Consider the following 26,613-nt stretch of genomic DNA (forward strand, 5'->3'; position numbering starts at 1 on the left):
TTCTTTTTTCAATTAATTACGTGGGAACATTGTTTTTAATGTTTATTTTTGAGAAAGAGAAAGAGGGAGAGAGAGAGAGCACGGGGGAGGGACAGAGAGAGAGGGAGAGAGAGGATCCCAAGCAGGATCTGAGCTGTCAGAGCAGAGCATGACATGGGTCTCGAATTCACAAACTGTGAAATCATGACCTGAGCCGAAATCGAGTCAGGTACCAACTGAGACACCCAGGCACTCCAACATGAGAACATTTTAATCATGATGCCTGATTAAATAACAGAATTACTTTTCATTTTTATACTTGATTCCTATTTAAATATTTTAAAGACGCCAAATACCAGAGTTTCATACACATAATGCATATATTTACTATAGGAATACAATGGTTTTCAAGAAAATCCTCACTTCTTAAATAGTGTAATATCAGATAGATGTTACACTCCTTTATTTCAAATTTGGTAACGAAAAACAGCTTATCAACTCATTGCCTAATTTTTATAGTCTACCATAAAAAAGGATACATTAATCATATTTGGTCTTTGACATTTAAATTTGACTGCTTTTAGTAATTTGGCTTAGAAGACATATGCTATAATTTATTGCTCAGCGGAGTTTATGATACCCCTTTGAAACTCCAGGAACACATTCCCTTGGATTAAAAAAATTAAGTCACATTTTCTGGCAAAGAATGAAATTTGTCTCACTGGTTTGAAAATGAGGACTGCCTTTGCCAATTAGGTTATATGGCGATGCCATATATAAAACAAATGACCTACATCACACTTTAAAGTTTTTGATAAAAACACATTTAAAGGATGTGATGAGATGTTATATTGGCAAAAGTATAATGAAATTCACAATACTCTGAATAATTGGTGATTCAGCAAAACAAGGATTGGGTTTGGAGCCAGAGGACCTACATGGGGTCTTGGCACCCCCTACCTAGAGAGTTTGTGCCTTTGGGGAACACACCTAAACGTTTCTAACCTTCAATTTTTCCTTTTATAAAAGGAAGATGAAATATGATATGCCTGCTTTACCTGATGATTGAGATAATAAAAATTAAAGCTGTTTTAAAATTATAAACTGCTACATGAAAGTAATAATGGTACTATCTATCTACAAGCTGGAAAATAAAATCTAACAAAGAACAATAAAAATTCTGACATGTAACCCAGAAGATTAAAAACGTTAAAAAGTCTAAAGAAAAACACTACTTTAATAAAAGCCTTCCAATACCATTCCTATCTTCTTTACATGAAAAAAATTTCTTAGCAATTGTATGTGTGAAGATAAAAACCATGAATGAAATTTATCTTAAGTTTATCTTATTCTAATAATGAGTCATACAACTCAGGTACACAAAGCTATGATGGGGATGGGGGAGAGTCATTCATTTCACTGAAAGATGTATTTCCATTCAAAATGTACTTTCCATAAAAACAATACCCAAATTCATAATTTTTATATGTTATTTTGACCAACTATATACTAATAATTATCTTGATAATTCAATCAAGAATAAAAAAAAGTTAATGCTTAGACATGTACGATCATAAAGCAAAATTTAAATTTCATTTTATATAATATTACTACGGCAAAGAACTATGATAGATTGATAAAAGAGTTTCTAGCTTAAGAATATATTATATTATTATATATATTAATATATATAAAATGATCATACTATATTCAGGGGGAAAGAGTATGACATTAAGGAGAAAAGGAAAAAAATGTAAACTTTCCAAGTGTTAAAGAAGGGCTCATTTAGGCATTTTTAAAAAGGATGACAGTAGGTATCATTCTAGTGGATACAAAGAATAATATAACCTCTTTGTTTTAAAAGTCAATGTATGCAATATGTTGAAATTACATAACTGCAACTATTTAAACTTTTGGTGAAAATTTTAGCCGTCAATCTGACCAATGTCCAAGTAGTTAATAGAGTTTTTACAAAAACTTTTTAGGACGTATGCAAACCAAAATTAGCAGCCTCCTATCTTAAAACCAGTACAAGAATGTGTGGTCCTTCTGAGAACAACAAAGCAAGAGTATCTCTGAAGCTAGGAGAAAAATATTAAAATCTCTTTGAAGTATTAATATTTTAGTAGTCATATCAGAACCACAGCATAGCCTGTGCAGCCCACATACCATCCAACTACAACAGGCACCATTCACATAAACCATAACTTGCACAACACACATGGCAGCCCTACCTCACATGATATATTGTACACTGCACATCTATCCAAAGGCCACTAAGGAGCCAATCACCCACTTAAAAAAAAAAAAAGGAACAAACTACAATTCAAATGTTTCTAGTATTCTCTTTTCTGTTACTTATTCAAGGAGCTTCTCTTAGGTAAATCAAGAGCTTGTTAACAGCCTACAAAACAATTCACCTTATTTTACAGAAAGATAAAGTTTCAGTTAAAAATCTTTCACTCTGCTACTCGGGCAGAGTAATTTATAATCTTGGGCAAACTCCCTAATCTTTCTGAATCTCACTGTTCTCATCTGTAAAACAGGGATATTATAGGATGATAATGGGGGTTAAGTAAGATAAAAGTATCTGGCACACTGTAAGTGCTCAATAAATGGTAGCCCCTCTTTTCAAACCTATTTTATTAAATCTATCTTATTAGTAAGAAAAACACATAATTAGGATTATTTTGTAGGGATGTGGTTTACAAAATGATACTTAAAATGGCAGGATGGTACTTAAAGTAAAATGCTAACAAAGAAAATATAATAGGAAAAAAGATATCAGCAGGGGCAATGTAAAGGGTCAAAACAAGCAAGATATTTAAGAAATGGAAGCCAGTCATCAATGCCGAGGAAAGATACCATTCATTTAGTCAGGGGTTCAACCTACTCTTAAGTTTGTTCTACTCATGATAAGCAAACATTTCCTACTAGTCCTTCATTTTAAAGGCAAACACTTATAAAAAACTAGATTTTATTCCCAATATACCCACTGGCTTCTTGGGAATCCATGGACACTCCATGGTGCTGCAGGTGGTTTTCCTATAAAGCCAAATAAGAACATTTTTAATGTATAATCTGATTAAATGATAGAAAGTCCTCTTGACCACATACTCAACAGATAATAATAAGTTGTGAGATCAATCTAAGATGCTTTTTCTGAGATTCAGAACATAAGAGAGAAAAATGAAAGAGAATTCTTCATATTCAAGGTAAGAAGCTGTCATACAGTAAGCATAGTCTCTAAAATATTACTAATGGTTGCTCTGGAAATACAAACTATAGATTCCTAAAAATAGTTCAGTTATTTCTCATCAAATGAAAAACACAGTACATCAACCTGAAACATCAATAGATTTGGAGTTTCAGCCAGGTAGAAAATAACCAAGAATACTGCCAAAAGAAAAGGCAACGTAGGGAAGGAGGGTCAAAACAACACCTTTTAGTTACCTGTCACTTATTTAACACATGGAGAACATTCAACAAGCAAACGAATAAACCATATTGTTTGTCAGTGCTGCAAGGGTATGGGTTACAATTTAATTTTCACCCCTCTCAGTACCAAAGGTGGCTCAAAAGTTACTTTCATTAATAATAATAACAGAGAAAACATCAAATAGGATATGGAGAGTCACTAAATTAAAAAATCTGGGGTGCTTTATCCTACAACTATAGTAATATTTAAAAAACAGGAAAGAAATGTTCCATAACAGAGGGATGGATTAGTAAATTATAATACATTGACACAATGAAGTATTAGCCATGAAAATGACTGACAACTGTGGGGATATATGAAGAACTGTGTATAATTTAATAAATGTAAAAGCAAAACACAAAATGGTATATATGCTATGACTACAATTATGTAAAATATATAGTCATAAGCAGAGACTGTAAGTTAATATACAAAAAACAGTGTTTGAACTGAGATTAGAAATTATATCACTTCATATTTTATATAAACTATAGTTATACAGTTTGACTTTCTAAAATCAGCTATTTGAATCAGTGTGTGTGTATATATGTGAGTGTGTACTCTGTATACAGTAAAATAAATTTTTCAAATACCTTTCTGTTGTAATAACTCTGATGGCTGTGTAACCGAGGCTACAGGCTCAACTGGGCGATTTGCAGCAGGAGGTGTTCTTGTTGATGAGGCTCCTGACAAAACAGAGGATACGACTGGGCTGGACTTGAGAGGCTGAACATTTTGCATAACAGGACAAGATAAAGAATCTGCAACTAAAGACAGAAAACTATTTCATTCACAGGAATCAACTGGAAAGACATCAAAATACTAACAAAATACAGTTTATATGAAGTTCTTGTAGAAACTTCAGTAGCATCACATATATCTAGTATTACATAGAGAAAATAAGGTGGTTCAAAGATATGATTTTAAGAAAAACTGGAAACTTACCAAATGTTTTAATAACCTTTAATGGCAACTTTCCTAAAATATCTCATGAACTTCCTTACCTTTTTAAACAAAATGAATCCCAAACAGTTTTACTTTACTAATCATCACTGCTATTAATTCATTATTGTACTATGCAGTGGTACCTAAGATAAGATGAATAGAGGTTGTTTCTGCAGTAATGTCCACGAATTCCCGTTCAAATGTTTCCAGTATCAGCTCAGATCCCGTATTTTATTATAAACTGCCACATCTTATTTGCTGCTGCTAATCAAATGCTGTATTTCACATATAGCTAAGTAAGGACTCAACGGTAACACTAGGTTGGACGTCTGGAATAAAGTACTTGTGATTCACAGTGGGTCTTTTGTGATAGGTCAAACTGCCTGATTTGGAGGATAATCTTCAGCCAACCAAGAGGTAATTAAAAACCCATGGCAACAGCGTATCCATCAAGGGTCCACTGATGGATACATGGATAAAACACACACACACACACACACACACATTATTCAACCATAAAAAAGGAAATCCTTCCACTTGCAACAACAGGGATGGACCCTGACGGTATTATGCTAAGTAAAACAAGTCAGAGAAAGACAAATAGCACATGATCTCACTTGTATGTAGAATCTAAAAAGCTGAATTCATAGAAACAGAGCAGAATGGTAGTTTCCAAGGCCTGGGTAGTTGGGGGGAAGGGAAATAGGGAGACAGTGGTCAAAGGGTGTAAACTTTTATTTTTCTTTTATTAAAGTACAGTTGATATGCAATATTGTATTAGTCTCAGGTGTACAACATAGCGATTTGACAATTATATACAGTATGAAATGCTCGCCACAATAAGTGTACTTACCATCTGTCACCATAAATTTTCAGTTTTAAGATGAGTAAGTTCTGGGGATCTAATGTACAGCACCGTGACTATTGTTAACAATACCTGAAAGTTGCTAAGACAGTAAATCTTAAATATTCTCACCACACACACACACACACACACACACACACACACAGGTAATTATGTGAGATGATATGGATATATTAACTAACCCTACTATGGTAATCTTTTTGTAGTACATATATGTGTCATGTCAATCATCACATTGTACGTCTTAAACTTACACAACGTTATATGCCAATTATATCTAAAAGTTAAGAAGGGGGTGCCTGGGTGGCTCAGTCAGTTAAACGTCTGACTCTTGATTTCAGCTTAGGTCATGATTTCACAGTTCGTGAGATTGTGTCCCATGTAGCCTGCTTGGTTGTGATTCTCTCTCTCCCCCTCTCTTTGCCCTTTCCTGGCTTGTGCGCACTCTCTCTCTCAAAATAAATAAACATTAAAAAAAAATAAAAGGGGGGAACACCCTATGACAAAAAGACTAGTAGTGAGCAGTGAAAATATATCTATATATATGCATACACGTATGTATGTTTAAACATGTATAATGTGTCTGTGTCTATATAGACAAACTTAGAATGTGTAAGACTAAAACAAATGTAGGAATATGGTGACAGAACAAAATATGTTATATGTTGGGATACCTGGCTGGCTCAGTTGGAAGTGCATGTGACTCTTGATCTTGGAGTGGTAAGTTCAAGCCCCATGATGGGGATAGAGATTATTTAAAATAAATAAACAAAAATTTAAAAAACACACACACACACACAACATGTTACATGTCCCATAGTGTATAAATGATATAAATGTGGCGAATGGGGAAGAAGGTGGAAGGTAGTCTAAGTGTGTTATACTTCATCATTTTTAGGAAGGACAAACGTCATTGTGGGGAACTGAAAACCTGGTCACAATATGTTACAATTCTTCTCATTAAGAAATGGAGTCTATTTTCCCTCTCTCTGAATTAGGACTAACCTTGTGACTGACTTTAATCAACAGAATGTGACAGAAGTAATGCTATGCAAGTCCCAGAACTCAAATCTCAAGACACCCTGTAGCTACCCTGGGACTATCATGTAAGGAAGTTAGTTAAGTGTTGAAAAACCTAGGTACCCCAGCAAACTATTCTGCACCAACTGCTGGACACATGAGTGAAGTCCTAGGATCTTCCAACTTAGCCAAGCCTCTAGCTAAATGAAGACACACGGGTGAGTCCAGGAAAAACCTGCAGAACTGTCCAACCCACAGACCACAAAAAATAGTAAGCCATTTTTGTCTTAGACCAGAATTAGATAACTGATGTAATCACTAAAACTGCTAACATAACAGAGTGATAAATATAGTTAACAGTACAAAGGGAAAACTAAGATACAGTCATCTAATATTGGGTGACAGAGAACAGAGAAGGGGGCATGAAGACCCAGTAAATAGGCTAGTTTTACATTAGCTTGTGGTAGGTAATTAAAAGGTACTGTCTAAAAAATGGAGAGGATATTTCTGCCTCAGTAAGGACCAAACCTCCCATTAAAGATAACTTTAAAAACTATTTTTAAAAATTATCAAAGACCTAACAGGATATTAATGAAATTCCAGGCCCAAATCTGTAAGAAATTAAAAACTCAGAAAAATAGCTAACACTCAAAGCTGCTTGCACACTGTGGATATCTGCTACACACCTGATCTGTTTTCTGTGGACTTGCAGAGGCCAGGGCATACCAGATGGGGTACCTGATAAGGTACCCGGTACTTCCACTTTTAAGATAGTACTCTGAAGGGTTATAACTTTAGGATAAGGATAAGCCAGGAATCTCATCCTTATAAACACAAGGAGCTTTGGTTCAGATCATTCATAGCCCAGGAAATCAAGAGGCCTGGAAATGAATTAGTGCAATAAGCTGGTAGTACCCAGAGGCACTTGGCAGAAGGAAAGAAAAAAACCTCTATGGAGAACAATTCCATCATCCTACGCCTCAAACGATTCCCACAATTAATTTTTCAAAAGCAATTCCAAGCACAAAGTCAAAGATAAGTAATTTTAAACAGGGCCCCTCTCTGTTCCGGAACCTTACAGCCAGTCTCCAACCTGCTTACAATCCTTCAGAATTCTGCCAGTGCTTCGGGGTGAAGACAAAACATCTTACCCTCAAAACTTTCTAACATGGTTAACAAGGCCTGGAATGATCCTAAGTCCCTAGCCTCACCCTGGCCTGTGCTTCTCCTCTAGCTTCACTGCTCTTCTTCCAGTCCCTTGAACTTGCCATGCTCTTTCCCATTAAAGAGGAATAAATTCACTCCTCGCTTTGACAAACTTTTTTCTTTAATAAAACAGTTGGTATAGATAAGAGTTTATGTGATACATCTGTGCATATATACATATACACATATATAAAAACATAATAAAATGCCCATGAACTCAGCATCCAGTTGTGAAAATAAAATATTTCCCAAACTGCTGAAGCTATCAGTGTACTCCTCACGGAAGTCCTCCCTCCTGAATTCTGTTTATTATTCCCTTGCATTTGTTTTTAAATAATTTGCCACACATACAAGTATTCCTAAACATTTTTTTTTGTTTGCTTTTCAACTCGGTAACAATATCACACTACATACGTTGGTTTTATTGAATTTTTTTATGAATGTCCAAGTCTGTGTTTCTCCCCTGCCTTCCCAGACTTGTGTGGCCAGCTGGAAATGTCTGGTTTGTGTTCATCTCTCCCTCATTTCTGAAGCAAAAGTTGAGACCCCACCACATCTCCTATGCTCTGCATCCATGCCTCTTTTGGACATTAAAGGTCGGTTAATACACCAAACACACACACAATCCATTTGATGAAGAACCAACGAACCAACATAAAAAAAGCAGAAGCACAGCCATAAGTCCAAGAAAAAGCCAATCATAAAGTTCTGGAGACTCTGTGCAAGGCTGACAGTATTTCCGTTTATTTGTTCTCTGTCCTCTTGGACACACAACATATCCTCCATATATTTCAGTTGAGCCATTTTTAAGTAACAGGGTCTTCCCATGATAAAGTCCATGACTTCCTACGTTAAATTTCTGGGGTCCACTCAGGTTTATGTGTGCAACCGTATATGACATTTCCACTTCTGTTCGGTAGTCCATTGGAATGATATAACCTATCCATTCTATTATACTGGCTTTTGGGTTTCCAATTTTTTGTTTTCACAGTGTTGCTATAAATATTCCTGAACATGTCCCTGGTGCAGATACGCAAGTTTCTCTAGGGCAGAGCTTCTTAAGGTATGAACTGTAGGTCAAAGGGGCGTAGGTGTGCAGCAAGAGACTCAGAATCCCCTTAGCCCTGAGGGTAGCCTGTGGGAAATAAGCTCTTTTGGCCTAGAGAGCACAGTAGTCCTTTTTAGCCCGGTATCCCAAACAAATGTCATTTCCTAGAAGTGCCACACATCTAAAACAGGATGCGGTAGTCTAGAGCCTTCCATTCAAAGTGTAGTCTCTAGGCTGGCAACAGCTCACGTAGAAACTTAATGAAAATGTAGAATCTTGGACCAAGCCATACTAGACTTGGCGAATCAAAACCTGCATTTTTAACGAGAGTCTAGGTGACTCATTGCATCAAATTTTAGAAATGGAATCTGCATTTAGGGGATGGCTATCTTCAATTCCACTAGTGCCAAATTTTCGTAAAATAGTGAACCAATAAATCCTATCAACAACGGTGTCTAAGAGTCTTCCTGTTACTCCACACCCTTGCCATCCCTTGGTACGGTCAGACTTTCAAATTTTTACCATTCCACTGCTAGGTATAAAAAGATATCCCATTCTATGGAACACCTGAGTGGCTCAGTCAGTTGAGCATCTGATTCTTGATTTCAGCTCAGGTCATGATCCCAGGGTTGTGGGATCAAGTCCCATGTTGGGCTCTGTGCTGAGTGTGGAGCCTGTTTAAGATTCTCTCTCTCTCTCCCCTCCTCTGCCCCTGTCCTCCACTTGTGCTAAAATTAAAAAAAAAAAAAAAAAAAAAAAAAGGCAGGGAGGTAATCTCATTCTGGTTCTAATTTTCTTTTCCTCAAAATTAATGAGATATAGTATGTTTTCATTTCATCTGTTTTTTTCTTGGGTCGTTGGTCTTTTCCTTATTAATTTGTATGTGTTATTTGTGTATTCTGGATAAATACTGTAAATAGTTTTTTCTCTCAGTTCAGAGCTTGTCTTTTTTTTTCTTCATGTCTTTCAGTGAAGAAAAAAATTTTTTTTAAATAATGGCTTCTAGATCATAGAGTAGTTTTTAATTTTTTTAAAAATGCTTATTTCTGAGAGAGAGAGACAGAGCATGAGCCAGTGTGGGGCAGAGAGAGAGGGAGACACACAATCTGAAGCAGGCTCCAGGCTCCGAGCTGTCAGCACAAAGCCTGATGTGGGGCTTGAACTTGTGAACTGTGAGATCATGACCTGAGTCAAAGTCAAATGCTTAACTGACTGAGCCATCCAGGTGTCCCAAGAAAAGTTTTTAACTAGAAATTAGTCAGGGGGGCACCTGGGCGGCTCAGTGGGTTAAGCGTCCAACTCTTGGTTTCAGTTCAGGTCATGATCTCATGGTTCCTGGGATCCAGCCCCGCATCAGGCTCTACACTGACAGCGTGGAGCCTGCTTTGGGGTTCTCTCTCGCCCTCTCTCTTTCTCCCTCCCCCGTTGCACTCTCTCTCTCAAAATAAATAAACATTAAAAAAAAGAAGAGAGAGAAATCAGTCAAGTTGAACATGCTTATTCAATATAGTGATAATTTATTATATGAGTGTTGCCTTAAGAAACTCTTCCTTATTCCAAGTTTCTAAAGATAGTCCTCTGTACTTTCTCAGAAGTTTTTAAAATTTTGCCTTTTGCATTTAAATATTTATCTTGGGGGCACCTGGGTGACTCAGTTGGTTAAGCATCTGACTTCGGCTCGGGTCATGATCTCATAGTTTGTGAGTTTGAGCCCTACATTGGGCTCTGTGATGACAGTTCAGAGTCTGGAGCTTGCTTCAGATTCTGTGTCTCCCTCTCTCTCTGCCCTTCCCCCTGCTCACACTGTCTCTTTCTCGCTCTCAAAAATAAACATTAAAAAAATAAACTAATATAAAATATTTATTTTATTTATATATTTATTTAAAATAAAAAAAATTTATTTTACACATGAAGAACTCATTTTTCAGATTGCGGTTCAAATATGAAATATCAGGGGAAACTTCCTGAGAATTTATTCTGCTTTTCCTCAGGCACATCCCCAAGATGACAGACATAATATTAACTTATCAGTAATTAGATCATGGTGTCATGTGTATTGTGGATTTTTATATGGAATTATATAGGTGTTTATTATTATTTTTACATAAGCAGTTTTTAAAATGCTTTTTATTTTAAAAAATTGCACATAGTAAAACACCATTCTCAGACAGTACTATGTCATAATATACTATTAATATGGGACTCTCGTTAAGCAAAAAAAGTCAAAATAATTTTAATAAAAGTAACTTCTAGGGGCGCCTGGTTGGCTTAAGACGGTTAAGCAGCTGACTCTGGATTTCGGCTCAGATCATGATTTCACGGTTTGTGAGTTCAAGCCCTACAGTGGGCTCTGTGCTGACAGTGTGAAATCTGCTTGGGTCTCTCTCTCTCCCCTGTGCACACGTGCCCCTCTCTCTCAAAAGAAATGAACCTTTATTAAAAAAAAATAACTTTCCTGGCAAAACTGTATGTCTTGGCAAGATTATCTTGCTAATTTTTAAAATGATGTATTTTCAAAACAAAGGATAGTAAAAAATGTAAAAAAGTGATTTTAAATGAATTTAAAGTTTCAGTACTCATCTTGCTATCAAAGATGGGTATCTTTTTATCTTAGTCACCCACTCAACTAACTTCATCTCAAACTAGAATTTCTGAACCTTCAGAGATTTACCTACAGTAACAGTCCTAATGAAAGGACACCTTTTCACATATGAAAGGACACATATCAGCCAAAATTTCACCCTAACAACTAAACATAGCACCCAAGACATATATAATTGGGATAAGCTTTTTAATTAAAAAAAAAAAAAATTGAAGTTCTAGTGCTGAATTACAATGACATGTTCTTATAAAATAAGAGGCAAATGAGATAATATTTAAGTTCTCTTTTATTCCAATGCTCTTAAAAATGAACTTATTGGCTGCCTAAAAATAACAGCATGTATGCATCACCATGTTTTTCGTAATCATTTAACTCAGGTTCATGTTTTTGGATCTCCAACACTTTATGAATTGTTGAAGAACTTTTACTACACCTAAAATGAAACTAGTATAATCAATAAAAAAATGCAATCATTTTAGTCAATTATTCCATGAATTTCACACAAAACTATATTTAATACCTAAGATTATCATTCTAATTTAATAATATTGTATAAGTGTGACCAAAACAATTAAAAAAAGTTTCCTGTCTTTCTAGGAAATTTAAATCAATATTCCCATGGTTCCCAAAACTGGTACCTAAGCACACAAGTCACCCTTGCAAAAATTTACAGGGTTCTAAGGGATGTTTTATTTAGTTATTTTTTTATTTAAAACAAATTTTTTTTTAAACATTTATTTATTTTTGAGACAGAGACAGAGCATGAACAGGGGAGGGTCAGAGAAAGAGGGAGACACAGAATCCAAAAGAGGCTCCAGGCTCTGAGCTGTCAGCACAGGGCTCGAACCCACGGACTGCGAGATCATGACCTGAGCCGAAGTTGGACGCTTAACTGACTGAGCCACCCAGGCGCCCCTTATTTTTTAAAAAATGAATGTAGTTTATTCCATTCCAATATAGTACATTTATATATTAGGATTAAATGGGTTTTATTTAGTAAAAGTAACATAAATTAACCAAAAATTTACAAATTTCAATAGTTTCATGTTATTTAGTGTATCATACAAAATAATTCCTTAGTATTTAATGATTAACTTTAAATGTGTATGTATGTGCTTATGATACCTCTAATATAGAACATTTATATACGTGTAGAGGATTTCTGGAAGGATTCACAAAAAAATTGCTAACTGTGATTATCTCTGGAAATTAATGGCCAAAATTTCTAATGGTAGTAAACTTTTAGTTTTCATTCTATCTATATCTGAACTCTTTCTATGTGTATTTGTTAATTTTTCACTATAAAAACTTACCAAAGGATGTTTTAAATTTCTAAGAGAAACAGTGATATCTGCCAAATACCTTATGAACTATTACTACTACATTGCTTGGGGCGCCACGAAAAGAAATATTGATACATATTGATTCAACCTGAGAAAGTCTGGGAACTTCTGTAATATTTCATTTCAAAGTAGGTTTCAAAAATAACCTCTTTATTTCTTTTGAAATGGGGAAGAACAAGTATCCAATTAACCTGAGATATATTTGTCAAGTTCCGAACTAGAATTAAAAAGTAACTTACCAATCTAAAGGCAAAAAAAAAACAAAACAAAACCCTATTTGACATGAATTAACTTCTCAAATTATATTTTTATGACTTTCATGGTACGGTACTAGGATTAAAAGAATGGAAATATACCCCATCTCTCTATGTAAAGGACTAATTATTATTCAAAAAGAAGGTAATTTTGTAATTATTCTTTATTCAATATTTTTTTCAGCGATAGCTCTTTACAATTAGGTGTTCTATTCATTGGCCAAGTGGCCCCGTATTTCCCTGACCCTGTATCTCAGTATAATTGGTTCCATCCAGGGTCCCATTCCCATCTCAGAAATAAGATAGGAATTACCTGTATTTCTTCTTTTTTTGTCCCGAAAGTCACAAAATCCTTAAGTCAGAGGGACCTTAGGATAAGCTGATCTGTAAAAGGACTGCTGAAAGAAGAGAGAAAGAAAACAATTTCTAGGGGACAGAAAGCCCTGGTTCTGAGGAGGGAAGGCTGAGAGTCAAAGAAACTGAGCTCCGGGACAAACTCTGTTTCTAACATTAATCACCACCGGAAGGCAAAACCCAACTTGGATAGCTTTCCTCATTTGTAAAACAAAAAGAAATAGAATTTGCATTTGAATCTTGTACTAGGCGTCATGAGGTCAAATCAGAAATATAGATTCCACAGACTATACTGAAGATTCTCTTCGAGCTCAGTAGGTAGGGTTGAAGATCACAATCTGTACAAGTGGACCTGGTGCACAGCCAGATTTGAGAGCTGTGAGAGATGCTCTACGTTGACTTATCCAAGGCCTAGTTGATACCCACACATTTCTTTCTCACCTGCTTCTACCATGAAGGCTACAAAGCTAAATGTTCATTTTCCAATCCTCCCTAAAATTAGAGACTGTCTTTTAAAACAGCTATGGCAAATGATATAAAAAGTCTGTCAGTACCACCACCCTATCTTCTTTCCTCTCCCTTCTTTCTGCTTTTAACCAAGACTAGATGTCTACAGATACAGAAGTTCAACTGTTTCTATAAACCAATGTGCAAAGGACGGCAGAAAAGACACTGAGGACATCTGGATCCACTATATCTACCTAGACTTCTTGTTATCTGAGCAAAATACCACTTTTGTTTAAACCACTATTAGTTGCTTACAGCCAAAAGTGTTTTTACATAACACAGCAGTGAAAGAACAGATGATCTCAAGTATACAGTTCAGACATAATAGTTCTAATTTTAAATAATCTAATTGTCCAGGGAAGGATACTTTTCTACATCATCTTTAAACTATGGCTCTTTGGACTCTGATATACAATTTAAAGATACTGTTCAGAAAACTACCACATCTTGACCAGTTCTCATTCTTTACATACATTTTCATTCAGTTCAAGAGCATATTTTGTGAAGTTCAAGCTTACAAGTTGAATTAAAATGAGTATATCCTATGGAAACCCCACACTAAAATGACATGTACGTAATTTTCAAACTAATAAATTTAACCATATCTTGATTTAGGATGGTTAGAAAGACTACAAGAGTATTCTTCATGTATCTTTCTTCCTCTTCCCCATCCTTCATCCTAATTTACCAATAGGGAATAGAAAACATAAGCTTTAGTATGTATTCTGACATATTACATACATATATATTTTTTCTGTGAGCGTTGCTAACAGGGCTTCACTTGGGAAACCGGTGTGGTATTCTATAGTGAGTAGGGCTCTGGCTGAAACAGTAACTGTCCCAAGGTTGAGCGGTATAAAAAAGAAAGTAGTGGCTAACAAAGCATAAATCCAAATGGATCCTATTTTGCCCTAGATCTAATTCATACTAAAGACAACTATTGCAGAAGCATAAAATGTATCAACAAACATTGCCCGAGATCCCAATCATGACAAAGAACACACCTATGTATGGTAGATGGTTGGGTGGCTGATTGTGAATAGGTGAAGGAAAAGGGTTCGGGGAAATGTTGCAAAGTACTACAATAAATAAGGCAAATAACCTGCAAAGGTGAGCTAATTTCCAATTTTTCCATTAGGCAATATTATCTTTAACCTTCATGCAAATAAAAACCTGACTGGAAATGCACTGATTTTCAGCCATGCTTTGGTGTACTTTTCATTCAACCTACCAGTATTTGTTGGGTTATTGTTGGCTGTAGCCAGGGAGCCACTGTGGTTTCGGAGGAGATTATCTTGGGTTGACGGAAGGCCTGAAGCTGACCACGAGAGAGTACTGCATCCTGAAAGACTCTGCTGCTGGTGGTACTGGTGTGATGGTGGAGGTGGAAGTGGTGATGAATGACTGATAGCTGTACTGTGACCAGAAAATGAATTATCTCTAACCGGCCGGACAGTCGGAGCATTCTGTGAGGTAAACATTTGTTGCCCATATGGATCACCAGCAGGCAGAGAGGGATATGAAACACTAGGATACGCAGCATTAGAAACAGTTGACATAGCATAGTGACCACAAGTAGAGGGAAATCCCTGAGAAGCAACAGAAGAGTTGGCAGAGTACATGGCTGGACTACTGTAGTGATTCACAAAAGGGGAGTACGGCTGGGAGGCACTCGTATGCAAATGGGATGCTGATGAAGTGGCACCCTGGAAAGGTCCCGGAGTGGATCCTACAATATGAGGAGCAGGAGGACCCCTGCCATACATCTGCTGTGCTCCTGGTTGTTGGTTTGCTGTGTTAGGAGTCACCACATTTTGTGTCGGTACAATATAGAGACCAGAGTAGTAATCACCACATTGGCTATCCAATGGCAATGAGGTCATTTTCCCAGGTCCTTGAGGATAATGTCCTGAGGGAGCAATATAGTTTTGAGGATGCAATCCATACCCTGATGGAACATGCATTTGATTCTGTGCTGGACCTGAAAAAGAAAAGCAAACATTTATACGGATTGGCAAGGAGATACTAGTTTTTAAACACAGTTCCCATGTAAATATTGCCATAATCCCAAATTGTCACAAAAGATATACTATTATGACCCACTGTGGTAGCTAGCCTCCAAGATGGCCCCAGTGATCTCTACCTCTTGGTATTGATACCCTTGGGTGTGAATTCACATCCTCCCACAATATACTAAGACTGATCTGCGTGACCAATAGCACATTAAGCAGAGGTAATGATTTATCGCTTCCAAGATTAGCCTAATCTTGAGTGCTAGCTCTCTCTTAGATCATTAAGTTTGAACAAAGCTGCCGAATTGTGAGGAGCCTATGGAAAAACCCATGAGGTAAGGTACTGAACTCTGTGCCCAACAGCCAAGGGGAAACTGGGGCCTGCCAACAACCACATCAGTGAGTTTAGAAACGGATCCTTCATACTCAGTAGAGTCTTGAGAAAACTACAGCTCCAAATGACAGCTTGACTACAATCTCATGACATCCAAAGCCAGAAACTACCCAGCTGCTCCCAAGTTCATGTCCTTCAGAAATGATGAGATTAAATATTTGTTGTTTAAGTTGCTAAATTTTGGAGTGTTTTGTTAGACAGCAATAGATAACTACCATTCCCAGTATGGAAAAAGTACAAACTTTTTTTATTAGCTTTTTTTTTGGTTTTTTGTTTTTTTAACTAAAAAACTAACACTAGATACCCATTGTTAAAAAAATTTTTTTTCAAACAGTGAAGAATACAAAATAAAAAGTACCACTCCTTTTCCTGGTAGCTGATATCCTTCTTCCTACATGTAGCTATACTTAATGGTTTCTTGCGTATCTTTCATGACACAGTTCTGTAATTTGCTTTTTTTACTAAATATCCTGAATATCCTTCTGTGTTAGCATATATAAATCTTCACTATTCTTCTAAAAATCTATATAGTATTTCATTACGGAGATGTAATATTATTCACTAAATCTCCTTTGATGAATATTTATTTCAGGGAGTAAACTAATTTATATTTATGAGGTCAACCTCTGTGATGAATCTGGAGGTTCAAAGGGTTTGTACTTTTAAAATTGACCATTACTGCCAAATATCTCTTCAAAAAGTCTATCAATTTATACTTCCTATGAATAATGCTTAAGAATGCCTCATCTTCCCAACACTAACATTTCAATCTTGCCAACCTGAGAAACATTTCAGGTTGCATACTTAACTTTGAGTAATGCTGAGAATCTTTCCAAGTATTTCTTAGCTACTTAGGTGTCTTTCTCTGTTATTTGTCTTTTTGTCACAGGGTTGTGCTTTCCATAATGATTTATAAGTGTTCTTGTATATTAAGAAGTTTAACTAGGGCACCTGGGTGGCTCAGTCAGTTAAGCGTTGGTTAAGTGTCCGACTTTAGCTCAGGTCATGATCTCGCAGTCCATGGGTTCGAGCTCCACATCGGGCTGTGCTGACAGCTCAGAGCCTGGAGCCTGCTTCAGGTTCAATGTCTCCTCTTTTTCTGCCCCTCCCCTCTTCACGCTCTGTCTCTCTCTCTCTCTCTTGAAAAATAACATTCAAAAAAATTTTTTTCCCTTGGGTTACTGTTTCCCTTGGGTTACTGTTTTTTGACTTTGTTCATGGTGCCCTTTGCTATAGTTTCTCTATTATTATATAGTAAAATCTTTCTTTCATGCTTGATAAATTTTTAAGTCATACTTAATAGAGCCCCATTCTAATATTATAAAAATATATACCTGTGTTTTCCTCTACTACTTAAAAAAATTTTTTTTTAATGTTTATTTATTTTTTTGACAGAGAAAGAGACAGAGCATGAGCGGGAGAGGGGCAGAGAGAGAGGGATACACAGAATCTGAAGCAGGCTCCAGGCTCTGAGCTGTCAGCACAGAGCCCAAGGCAGGCTTGAACTCACAGACCTCGAGATCATGACCTAAGCTGAAGTCAAAGTTCAAGCGACTGAGCCACCCAGGCGTCCCTCCTCTAATACTTTTAATATTTCCATTGACATATATTCATATTTTTGATCACTACAGAATATATTTTGTATCAATACCATTCAAGTTAACATTAACCTCAGTATTACTTTTATTAACTTTTTTAAAATTTAAATCCAAGTTAGTTAACATTCAGCGCAGTAATTTCAGGAATAGAATTTAGTGATTCACCACTTACATATAACACCCAGTGCTCTTTTATTAATATTACAAGTATTATTAAACATATTACATTATGTGCCATTCACTGTCCTTTGAAGTAAACAGTTGTAATTATACCTACTTTACAAATTAGGCAAAAAGAAAAAACAAAAAAAAAGACTAAACTCTATACTGGTAAGGCATTATCAATCAAGAGAAGACCCACATCAGAGTTAGATAAGTCTGTTTAAATATCTATCCACTTAATAAATGATGTGGCTCATCTATCCTATAGGATCTGAAAACAGGGAAATAATCATCAGTATGTCCAAGCTATTCAAATGCCATTCTTTTAAAGCTAACAGGAATGTTGTACATGCTATTTACCAGAAGTGAACTACCTACTAGAGGAAACCTTTTTCACTTCTCAGCCCATCAAAGAAAGTTACTTTGAGGGGATGTGAAGGTGTGAATAGCTAATTATATGTTGATGCTTACCAATCCTTATTCAATATCAAGATCCAAATGTTATGAATATATGAAAAGTATGTGAAGATAATCTGGTTCAAATGATAAATGAATCAAGACTCCTTTGGAAGTAAAATGCTTCCTTTCAAATATTTTAAATCAATTTTCAAAAGATTACTTAAAAAAATAAATAAACATAAGATCAGCTTAAATGAAAAGAAAATGGTATCCAGGACAAAATATTTTTAAAAATTTTATCTTACTGTGACCTAACACATTTTCTTCAATTTTAATTATTTATTTAGAGTGTGAGCACGCATAAGTGGGGGGAAGAACTGGGTGGGGAGGGAGGGGGGGGAAAGGAGGAGAGGGAGAGAGAGAGAGAGAGAGGAGGACAGAGGGGGAGAGAGGGAGAGAGAGGGGGAGAGAGGGGGGGGGAGAGAGAGAGAGAGAGAGAGAGAGAGAGAGAGAGAGAGACAGAGAATCCCAAGCAGGCCTTACACTATCAATATCAACACAGAGCCGGATGTGGGTCTCTAAGTCATGAACTATGAAATCATGACCTTGAAATCAAGAGTTGGACGCTTAACCAACTGAGCCACCCAGGTGCCCTTTTTAAAAAAATTTATTTACTTATTTTTTTGAGAGAGAGAGTATTTTCTTCAAATTTATTTTTTAAATGTTTTTATTATTTTTGAGAGAGAGAAAGAGACAGAGCATGAGCAGGGGAGGGGCAGAGAGAGAAGGAGACACAGAATCTGAAGCAGGCTCCAGGCTCTGAGCTGCCTTGTCAGCACAGAGCCTGATACCGGGCTTGAACTCATGAACAGCGAGATCATTACCTGAAGTCAGACGCTTAACTCACTGAGCCACCCAGGCGTTCCTCTTCAACTTTAAAATGTATTAGATAATTCTACTAACTGTAGTAGGATATAATACCAAAACTAATATTAAAGTTTAATTTCTTCTACACATACTAAAAACTGAACCTGACAAATATTACAAATACAGAGGTTACACACACCTATGCTCTTTTATTTTTAACAAAATCTGTAAATTATCGAAATTTCAGTAGTATTAGCATTTGCATTTGCCTGTATTTCCTATAATTCCCTCAGCAACTGTGGCAGTTTTAAATTTTTTTTTTCTTTTTTCAACGTTTATTTATTTTTGGGACAGAGAGAGACAGAGCATGAACGGGGGAGGGGCAGAGAGAGAGGGAGACACAGAATCGGAAACAGGCTCCAGGCTCCGAGCCATCAGCCCAGAGCCTGACGCGGGGCTCGAACTCACGGACCGCGAGATCGTGACCTGGTTGAAGTCGGAAGCTTAACCGACTGCGCCACCCAGGCGCCCCCTGTGGCAGTTTTAAAACGTGGTCCCGAAATTCTTTGATACTATTCTGATTAAAGGGTGAAATCTGTCTACTTCCTTTGAATTCGAGCAGGCTTTTAATAGCTTCCACCAATAAAGAATGCAGAAACGAAGCCATGTGACTTCCCTGCTTGATCAGAGACAATTCAGTTTCTACGTTGTTTGAAGGAACATGTGCATGTGGACCCCTGAGTAGCTAGCTGCGCAGGAAGTCCAGTTATTCCACAGCTGCCATGGTCTGGGGGAGTCAAACCACATGGAGAGGTCACATTTAGGCACCCAGGTTTGAACTCCCAAGTTTTTGAGTCATTCTAGCCCAGGTGCCAGACATGTGAATAAATGAGCCTTCCAGATCATTCTAAACTCCAGTCATCAAAACACCTTTGAGTCTTCCAAGCTGAGGCCCTAGATATCATAGAGCAGAGAAAAGCCATCCTGACTCTGCCCTGTGCAAATTCCTGATCAACAAAATCTGTGAGCATAATAAAATAGTTGTTTTCGACTGTTAAGTTTTGGAATAATTTGTTATACAGCAATAGCAACTGACACAGCAACTAATTACTATTTTTAAAAATTCAGAATCCAGATTCTAAAACTGAACTACACCCAACTTTACTTAACATAAAAATGTACTATATTCTTAAAAGTCCAGACATCACAGTTTCAATAATTCTTACAAAAGAACATGTTATCTTTAAATCAGTTAAACATAATTATGTGTACATATGTACAGAATGCACTAAGTTGTCCTATTCCATTAGAAAAATAGTTCCTTTGTAGATAACATATTACTTGAGAGCTGTAAAGCTTATGTAAAATATAGAAAAAGAGTTGAATCAGGTACACTAGGAAAGAATGAAAAAAAAACCCTAAGGGCTGAAAGGGAATCATAGGCACATGTGACAGACCTGCATTACCCCATATGGTAGCCACTAGCGACACATGGTTATCGAGTACGAGAACATAGCTAATCTGAATTGAAGGTGCTTTAAGTATAAAACACACACTCAGGGGCACGTGGGTGGTTCAGCTGGTTAAGCGTCCAATTTCAGCTCAGGTTATGATCTCACAGTTCTTGGATTCGAGCCCCACGTTGGGCTCTGTGCTCACAGCTCAGAACCTGGAGCCTGCTTCGGATTCTGTGTCTCCCTCTCTCTCTGCCCCATCCCCACTCATGCTCTGTCTCTGTCTTAAAAGTAAATAAAACATTAAAAAAAAACAAAAACCTTTGTAAAAAAAAAAAGTATAAAACACACACTCAATTTTAAAGAAATGATATGAAAAAAGATAGCTCAGTAACTTTTAATTTTTTATCTTTTTAAAGTTTGTTTATTTTTTTGATAGAGTGAGTATATGAGAGAGAGAGAGAGAGAGAGAGAGAGAGAGAATGAATGAATCCCAAGCAGGCTCCGTGCTGTCAGACCAGCTCAGGGCTGGATCTCATGAACTGTGAGATCATCCACCTGAGCAAGATTAAGAGTTGGATGCTTAACCAGCTGAGCCACCCAGGGTACCCCTCTCAGTAACTTTTTAATACTGAACATGAACACATGTGAAAGTAACAACCTTTTATATATTGTGATAACTGGATAAACTGAAATTGTACTTATTTCAGCTATTTTAATATGACTTCCAGACAATTTAAAATTACATATGCAGATTGCATAAGACTCCTACTGAATACAACTATAAGACAGAAAAATACAAAGAGAAAAGGTGAATTAATGTCAGCATATATGGAATGCTTTCAACCTAGGCTTAAATATTTATTTTTTTAATGTTTTTATTTATTTTTGAGACAGAGCATGAGCAGGGGAGGGGCAGAAAGACAGGGAGACACAGAATCTGAAGCAGGCTCCAGGCTCTGAGCTGTCAGCACAGAGCCCAACACGGGCTTGAACTCACGGACTGTGAGATCATGACCTGAGCTGAAGTCGGACGCTTACCCGACTGAGCCACCCAGGCGCCCCTAGGCCTAAACATTTAAATTGGACATCAGTAGAAATATTAATTACAAAAGTATTTTTAGGTACTACCAAATTTCATTAATGCTACTAATTAAAAAAAAAGAGAAATAACTGGTTTTCTGGGATTATTTAGATGTGCATCTTTCTTTGTGAATTCAAAATGGTTCTGTAGCATATAAAAGACTGCTGGTATTTTACAACTACTAAAATGGAGAGAGACAAAGGTTGTGGATGAAAGGATAAATTACTTATATAGGTAGATAGTCAAAATTTTGAAAAATAACTCTAGGAGTATTTTTCTTATTACAAATGTGATATACAATAATTGCAAAAAGGAGTACAGAAAATTATCAAACAAAATATCATCCATTATCTTACTACCTGAGATAACTGCTATTAGTATTCTGATGTATAACTACCCACTAATTTCTTTTAGGATATATCTAATTTAGTTAAGCAAAAGTAGAATTATAACATACATTTACATTATAACATACCATTATAACATACCATTACATAGATTCATAGAATCTATAAATTAGAATCTATATAATTACATAGAATTATAACATACCATTACATAGATTTACCATATTTTAATCACTTCTCTATTAATAGCCATTTAGGTTGTTTTCCATATTTTAAAACTATTAAACAATATGATAATAAATATATTTGTAGGTTAAGTCTGTGTGTTCATTCATTTTACTCTTCTGAAAGTAATTTCCTATCAGTTACAATAGTTGGGCAAAGTCCCTAGTTAGCAGCCTAACTGTATAGACAGACACAGGAGAAACATCGAGATGCCCAGTAAAAAACCCAGCAGAGACCAGAATCAAAGTTGTCCCAGAAGTTGAATTTAGCAGACAAAGGTTTTAAAGCAGCTACTGTAAATATGTTCAAAAGAAGGAAGAAAATATATTCAAAGAATTGAAAAAAAAATCAGTAACTGAACTAATATAAAATGAGAAATGAAAACTATTTTGAAAATGAAAATATTCAGAATAAAGCTGAAATAAATATACTAGATAGCCTCAACAGCATAGTGGAAGAAAGAATCAATGAATCTAAAGACTGGTCAATAAAGTGATCCAAATTTGAGGCACCTGGGTGGCTCAGTCAGCATACGTGACTCTTGATCTCGGGGTTGTGAGTTCAAGTCCCACATTGGGTGTAGAGCTTAGTTGAAACAAAATAGTAATAAATAAATAAAATGATGTAATTAAAAACAGAGAAAACATAAGAAAAGGAAAATTTAAGAAACCTGTGGAACAAGATGCAGCAGTCTAACATTTATGTAAACAATAAGGTTGAACAACGGCCTCCCAAAAGATATATCCACATCCTAATCCCCAGAATGTGTGAAAATGATCTTATAGGGAAAAGAATAACTATTACATTTTATGACAAAAGACAAGATTAAGTTAAGGGTCTTGAGATTAAGTGGGTCCTAAACGCAACCACATGTAACTTTATAAGATGCACATAAATAGAAGATATACACATTGAAGAAAAGGCAATGAGAAGGTAAAGCAGAGTGATGCAGCCACAAGGAACGTCAACTGTCAAACAAAAGTTAGAAGAGGCAAGAAAAAGATTCTCCCCTAGAGTCTACAGAGAGAATATGGCCTTGGCAACACCTTAACTTCAGACTTCCAGTCTCCAGGACCGTCTCCAGGACCGGGAGAGAACAAATTTCTGTTTTAAGCCACCCAGTTGGTAGGATTTTGTTACAGCAGACCTGGGAAACTTGTACAGTAAGGATATAGAACAGCAGTTCTCAAAGTGTAGTACACAGAACCCTGGTAATACTGGAGACTCATGGGGGGATCCATAGTTAGAAACTATGTTCATAAGAGTACTAAAATGGTATTTGCCTTCTTTGCTGTGTTGACATTTGTACTAATGGCACAGAAGCAATGATGGGTACCATACTGGCCCTGTGGCATAAAGTAAAGCAGTGGCACCAAGCAACTCTAGTAAGTACTGTATTCTTCACTACCATGCACTCATAGTAAAAAAATAAAAGCCATTCCCTTATTCAACAATGTTCAGGATTTACTAGATACTTTAAAAACGAAAAAAAAAAAAAAAAAAGACAAAGAAATGGCATACAGATTGGAAAAGAATAAAACTATATTTGCAGAATGACAGGACTGTGTAGAAAAATCTGAAGAATCTTTAAAAAAGAAAGAAAGAAAATAAGCGAGTTTATCAAAGTCACAAGATACAAGGTCAACATGTAAGAGTCAAATGCATTCCTCAAAACAATAATGAACAAATAGGATTTAAAATTAAAATAAAAAACAAAACCAAGCATCTAAATGGCTCAGTCGGTTGAATGTCCAACTCTTGACTTTGGCTCAGGTCATGATATCCTGGTTTGTGGCACAGAATCAGGCTCTGTGCTGTCTGCGTGGATTCTCTCCCTCTCTCTCTGCCCCTCCCCTGCTCAAGTACGTGTGCATGCTCTCTCTCAAAATAAACAAATACATAAATAAATACTATTTATAATATCACAAAGAAGTACTTAAAATATAAGTCTAATAAAATATGTAAAGGATCTATATGCTGAAAATGACAAAACACTGATGAAAGAAATCAAGGATTTCTTTACATAAATGGGAGGACTAATATACCATGTTTGTGGGCTGGAAGACTTGCAATTAAGATATAAATTATCTCAGTTTTTATCTTTAGGTTTGATGCAATGCCAATAAAAATACCAATAGTTTTTTAATAAATATCAACAAGCTGATTCTGAAATTTCTATGGAAAGGCAAAGGTACTAAAACACCAAAAAACCAAAAACTTTGACAAAGAACATTTGGAGGACTCACATTACCCAATTTCAAGGGTTGCTTTATATGCTACAATAATCAAGAAAGTGTGGTACCAGAGAAAGGACAGATACACAGAACATAATAAAAAATCTAGAAATAGAGCCACAAAAACATAAGCCAACAGATTTTTGACGAAGATGTCAAGGCAATTCAATGAAGTAAAGATAATCTTTTCAACAAATGGTGCTGTCATAGTCCACATTCAAAAAATGAACCTCAAAAAAAAATGAACCTCAACACGTCTAAGGTCTCAAAACTTAAGTCAAAATGAATCACAGATCTAAATGTAAAATTTGAAAACTTCTAGGAGAAAATTTAGAATATATAGATAAATATGAGATTAGCAATAAGTTCTTAACCTATGACACTAAAAAGCATGATCAGGAACAGAAAATATTGAGAAAAGAGACTTCATCAAATTAAAAATTTTACTCTACAAAAAGCACCAAGAGAATTATAAGAAAGCTATGGATGAGGAGAGAATATTTACAAATCACATGCCTAATAAAAGCCTCATATCCAGAATTTATTAAGAATTCTTCAAATCCAACGGTAAGAAAACAGACAACCCAACCAAAAAAACTGGTAAAAGGTCTGAAAATAATCACCAAAGAAGATATATGGATGGCAATAAACATTAAGCTGCTCATCATAAATCATTAGGGAAATGCAAATTAAACCATGAAATATCACTACATAGCCACTGTAATGACTAAAACAACAACAAAAAAATAAAAATATCAAATGTTGGGAAAGATGTGGTGCAAAAGGAATTCTCACTCATTGCTGGAGGGAACAGAAAATAGTACTATTTTGCCACCTTGGAAAACAGTTTGGCAAGTCCTAGTAAAGTTAAATATATACAGCTGACCCTTGAACAATGCAGAGGTTAGGGGCATGAACTCCCTGTGCAGCTGAAAGTAAGGATAACTTTTGACTTCCCTAAAACTTAACTACTAATAGCCTACTATTGACTGGAGGCCTTACCGATAACATAAACAGTTGCTTAACACATGTTTTATATGTTATACGTACTATATACTGTATTCTTACAATGAAGTAAGGTATAGAAAACAAAGTGTTACTAAGAAAATCTTAAGGAAGAGGTCACACTAAGAGTACTTTACTGTATTTATAGAAAAAAATCTGCATATAAGTGGATTCATGCAGTTCAATCCTGAGTTGTTCAGGGTCAACTGTAGTTACCATTCGACCCAGCAGTGCTACTCCCACATATTTACCTATGTGAGCAGAAAACCTGCGTTCACACAAAAACTAGTATATGAATGTTTACAGCAGCTTTATTCACAATCACCAAGAACTAGAAACAACCAAGATATTCAACAACAGAGGATGGTTAAACAATCCTAGTATACACATACCATAGAAAAGTACACAGCAATAAAAGGGAACAGACAACCGATTCATGCAACAGCAGAAATGAATGTAACTCAGTGAAAGAAACCAGACCCAAGAGACATATTTTATGGCTCTATTTATATGACATTCTGGAAAAGCAGAATGACAGAAATGTAGAACAGAGCAATGGTTGTCAGGGCTGGTGGAGGAAGAGATGATGATTACCAGGTGACTACATGAAGACATTTTTTATAGTAATGGAACTGTTCTCTATGATACTGCGGTGGTGGTAGATACTTGACTGCACGGATTTGCCAAAACTCATAGAGCTGTACACCACAAAGAACAAAAGCAAGTTTTACCATCTGTAAATTGTAAAACAACATCCAGAATGTCAAGATAATCTAGGACAGAATGAAGACTGTGACAGATCAGTCTAACTGCATTACATGTATGATAACCTGAGTGAAGGATACTTAGGTAATATATACACAGATGATTAGGCACAGATGTAATTATAGAGATGTTTACATACATAATTAAGTATATACATAAATATCTCCTAACTCTGTCTACTGAGAAAGCCTATAAGCAGTGACACCCCAGTAGCTATGAGCACCTCCAGGGCCCAGGTCTTGGTTCCTAAAAACCATGCCCCAACAAAAGGAACTAGGGCTCCTTGGACAAAGGACTCATTCCAGTGTTGGGATAGGGCAAGTGCAGAGTAGAGTACCTTGTAGTGTCAGAAAGTAAGGAAGCAGTCAAAAGACAAAAGGATGGAGGTAAAGGGACACTGGAGCCAACCTGAAAGAGTTCCCAGTGGCCAAAACTCAAAACAACTCGAGCAACAAATATAAATAAT

At 36.1% G+C, this 26,613-nt stretch overlaps 1 protein-coding gene across 4 annotated transcripts in view; it reads right to left on the reverse strand.

Moving 5' to 3' along the window:
- The window catches only part of SEC24B (SEC24 homolog B, COPII coat complex component), a 99,638-nt gene that overhangs the window by 61,008 nt on the left and 12,017 nt on the right, over positions 1-26,613 (reverse strand). For all 4 annotated transcript variants that reach the window (XM_043570676.1, XM_043570694.1, XM_043570704.1 and 1 more), the window contains exons 2-3: positions 14,833-15,582; positions 4,051-4,224 (exon numbers count right to left, since the gene is read on the reverse strand). In XM_043570676.1, coding sequence (XP_043426611.1) covers positions 4,051-4,224; positions 14,833-15,582 — 924 coding nt within the window. The remainder of the gene's footprint in view (positions 1-4,050; positions 4,225-14,832; positions 15,583-26,613) is intronic.

This window comes from Prionailurus bengalensis, chromosome B1 (genome assembly GCF_016509475.1).
Source record: "Prionailurus bengalensis isolate Pbe53 chromosome B1, Fcat_Pben_1.1_paternal_pri, whole genome shotgun sequence".
NCBI classification, from domain to species: domain Eukaryota; kingdom Metazoa; phylum Chordata; class Mammalia; order Carnivora; family Felidae; genus Prionailurus; species Prionailurus bengalensis.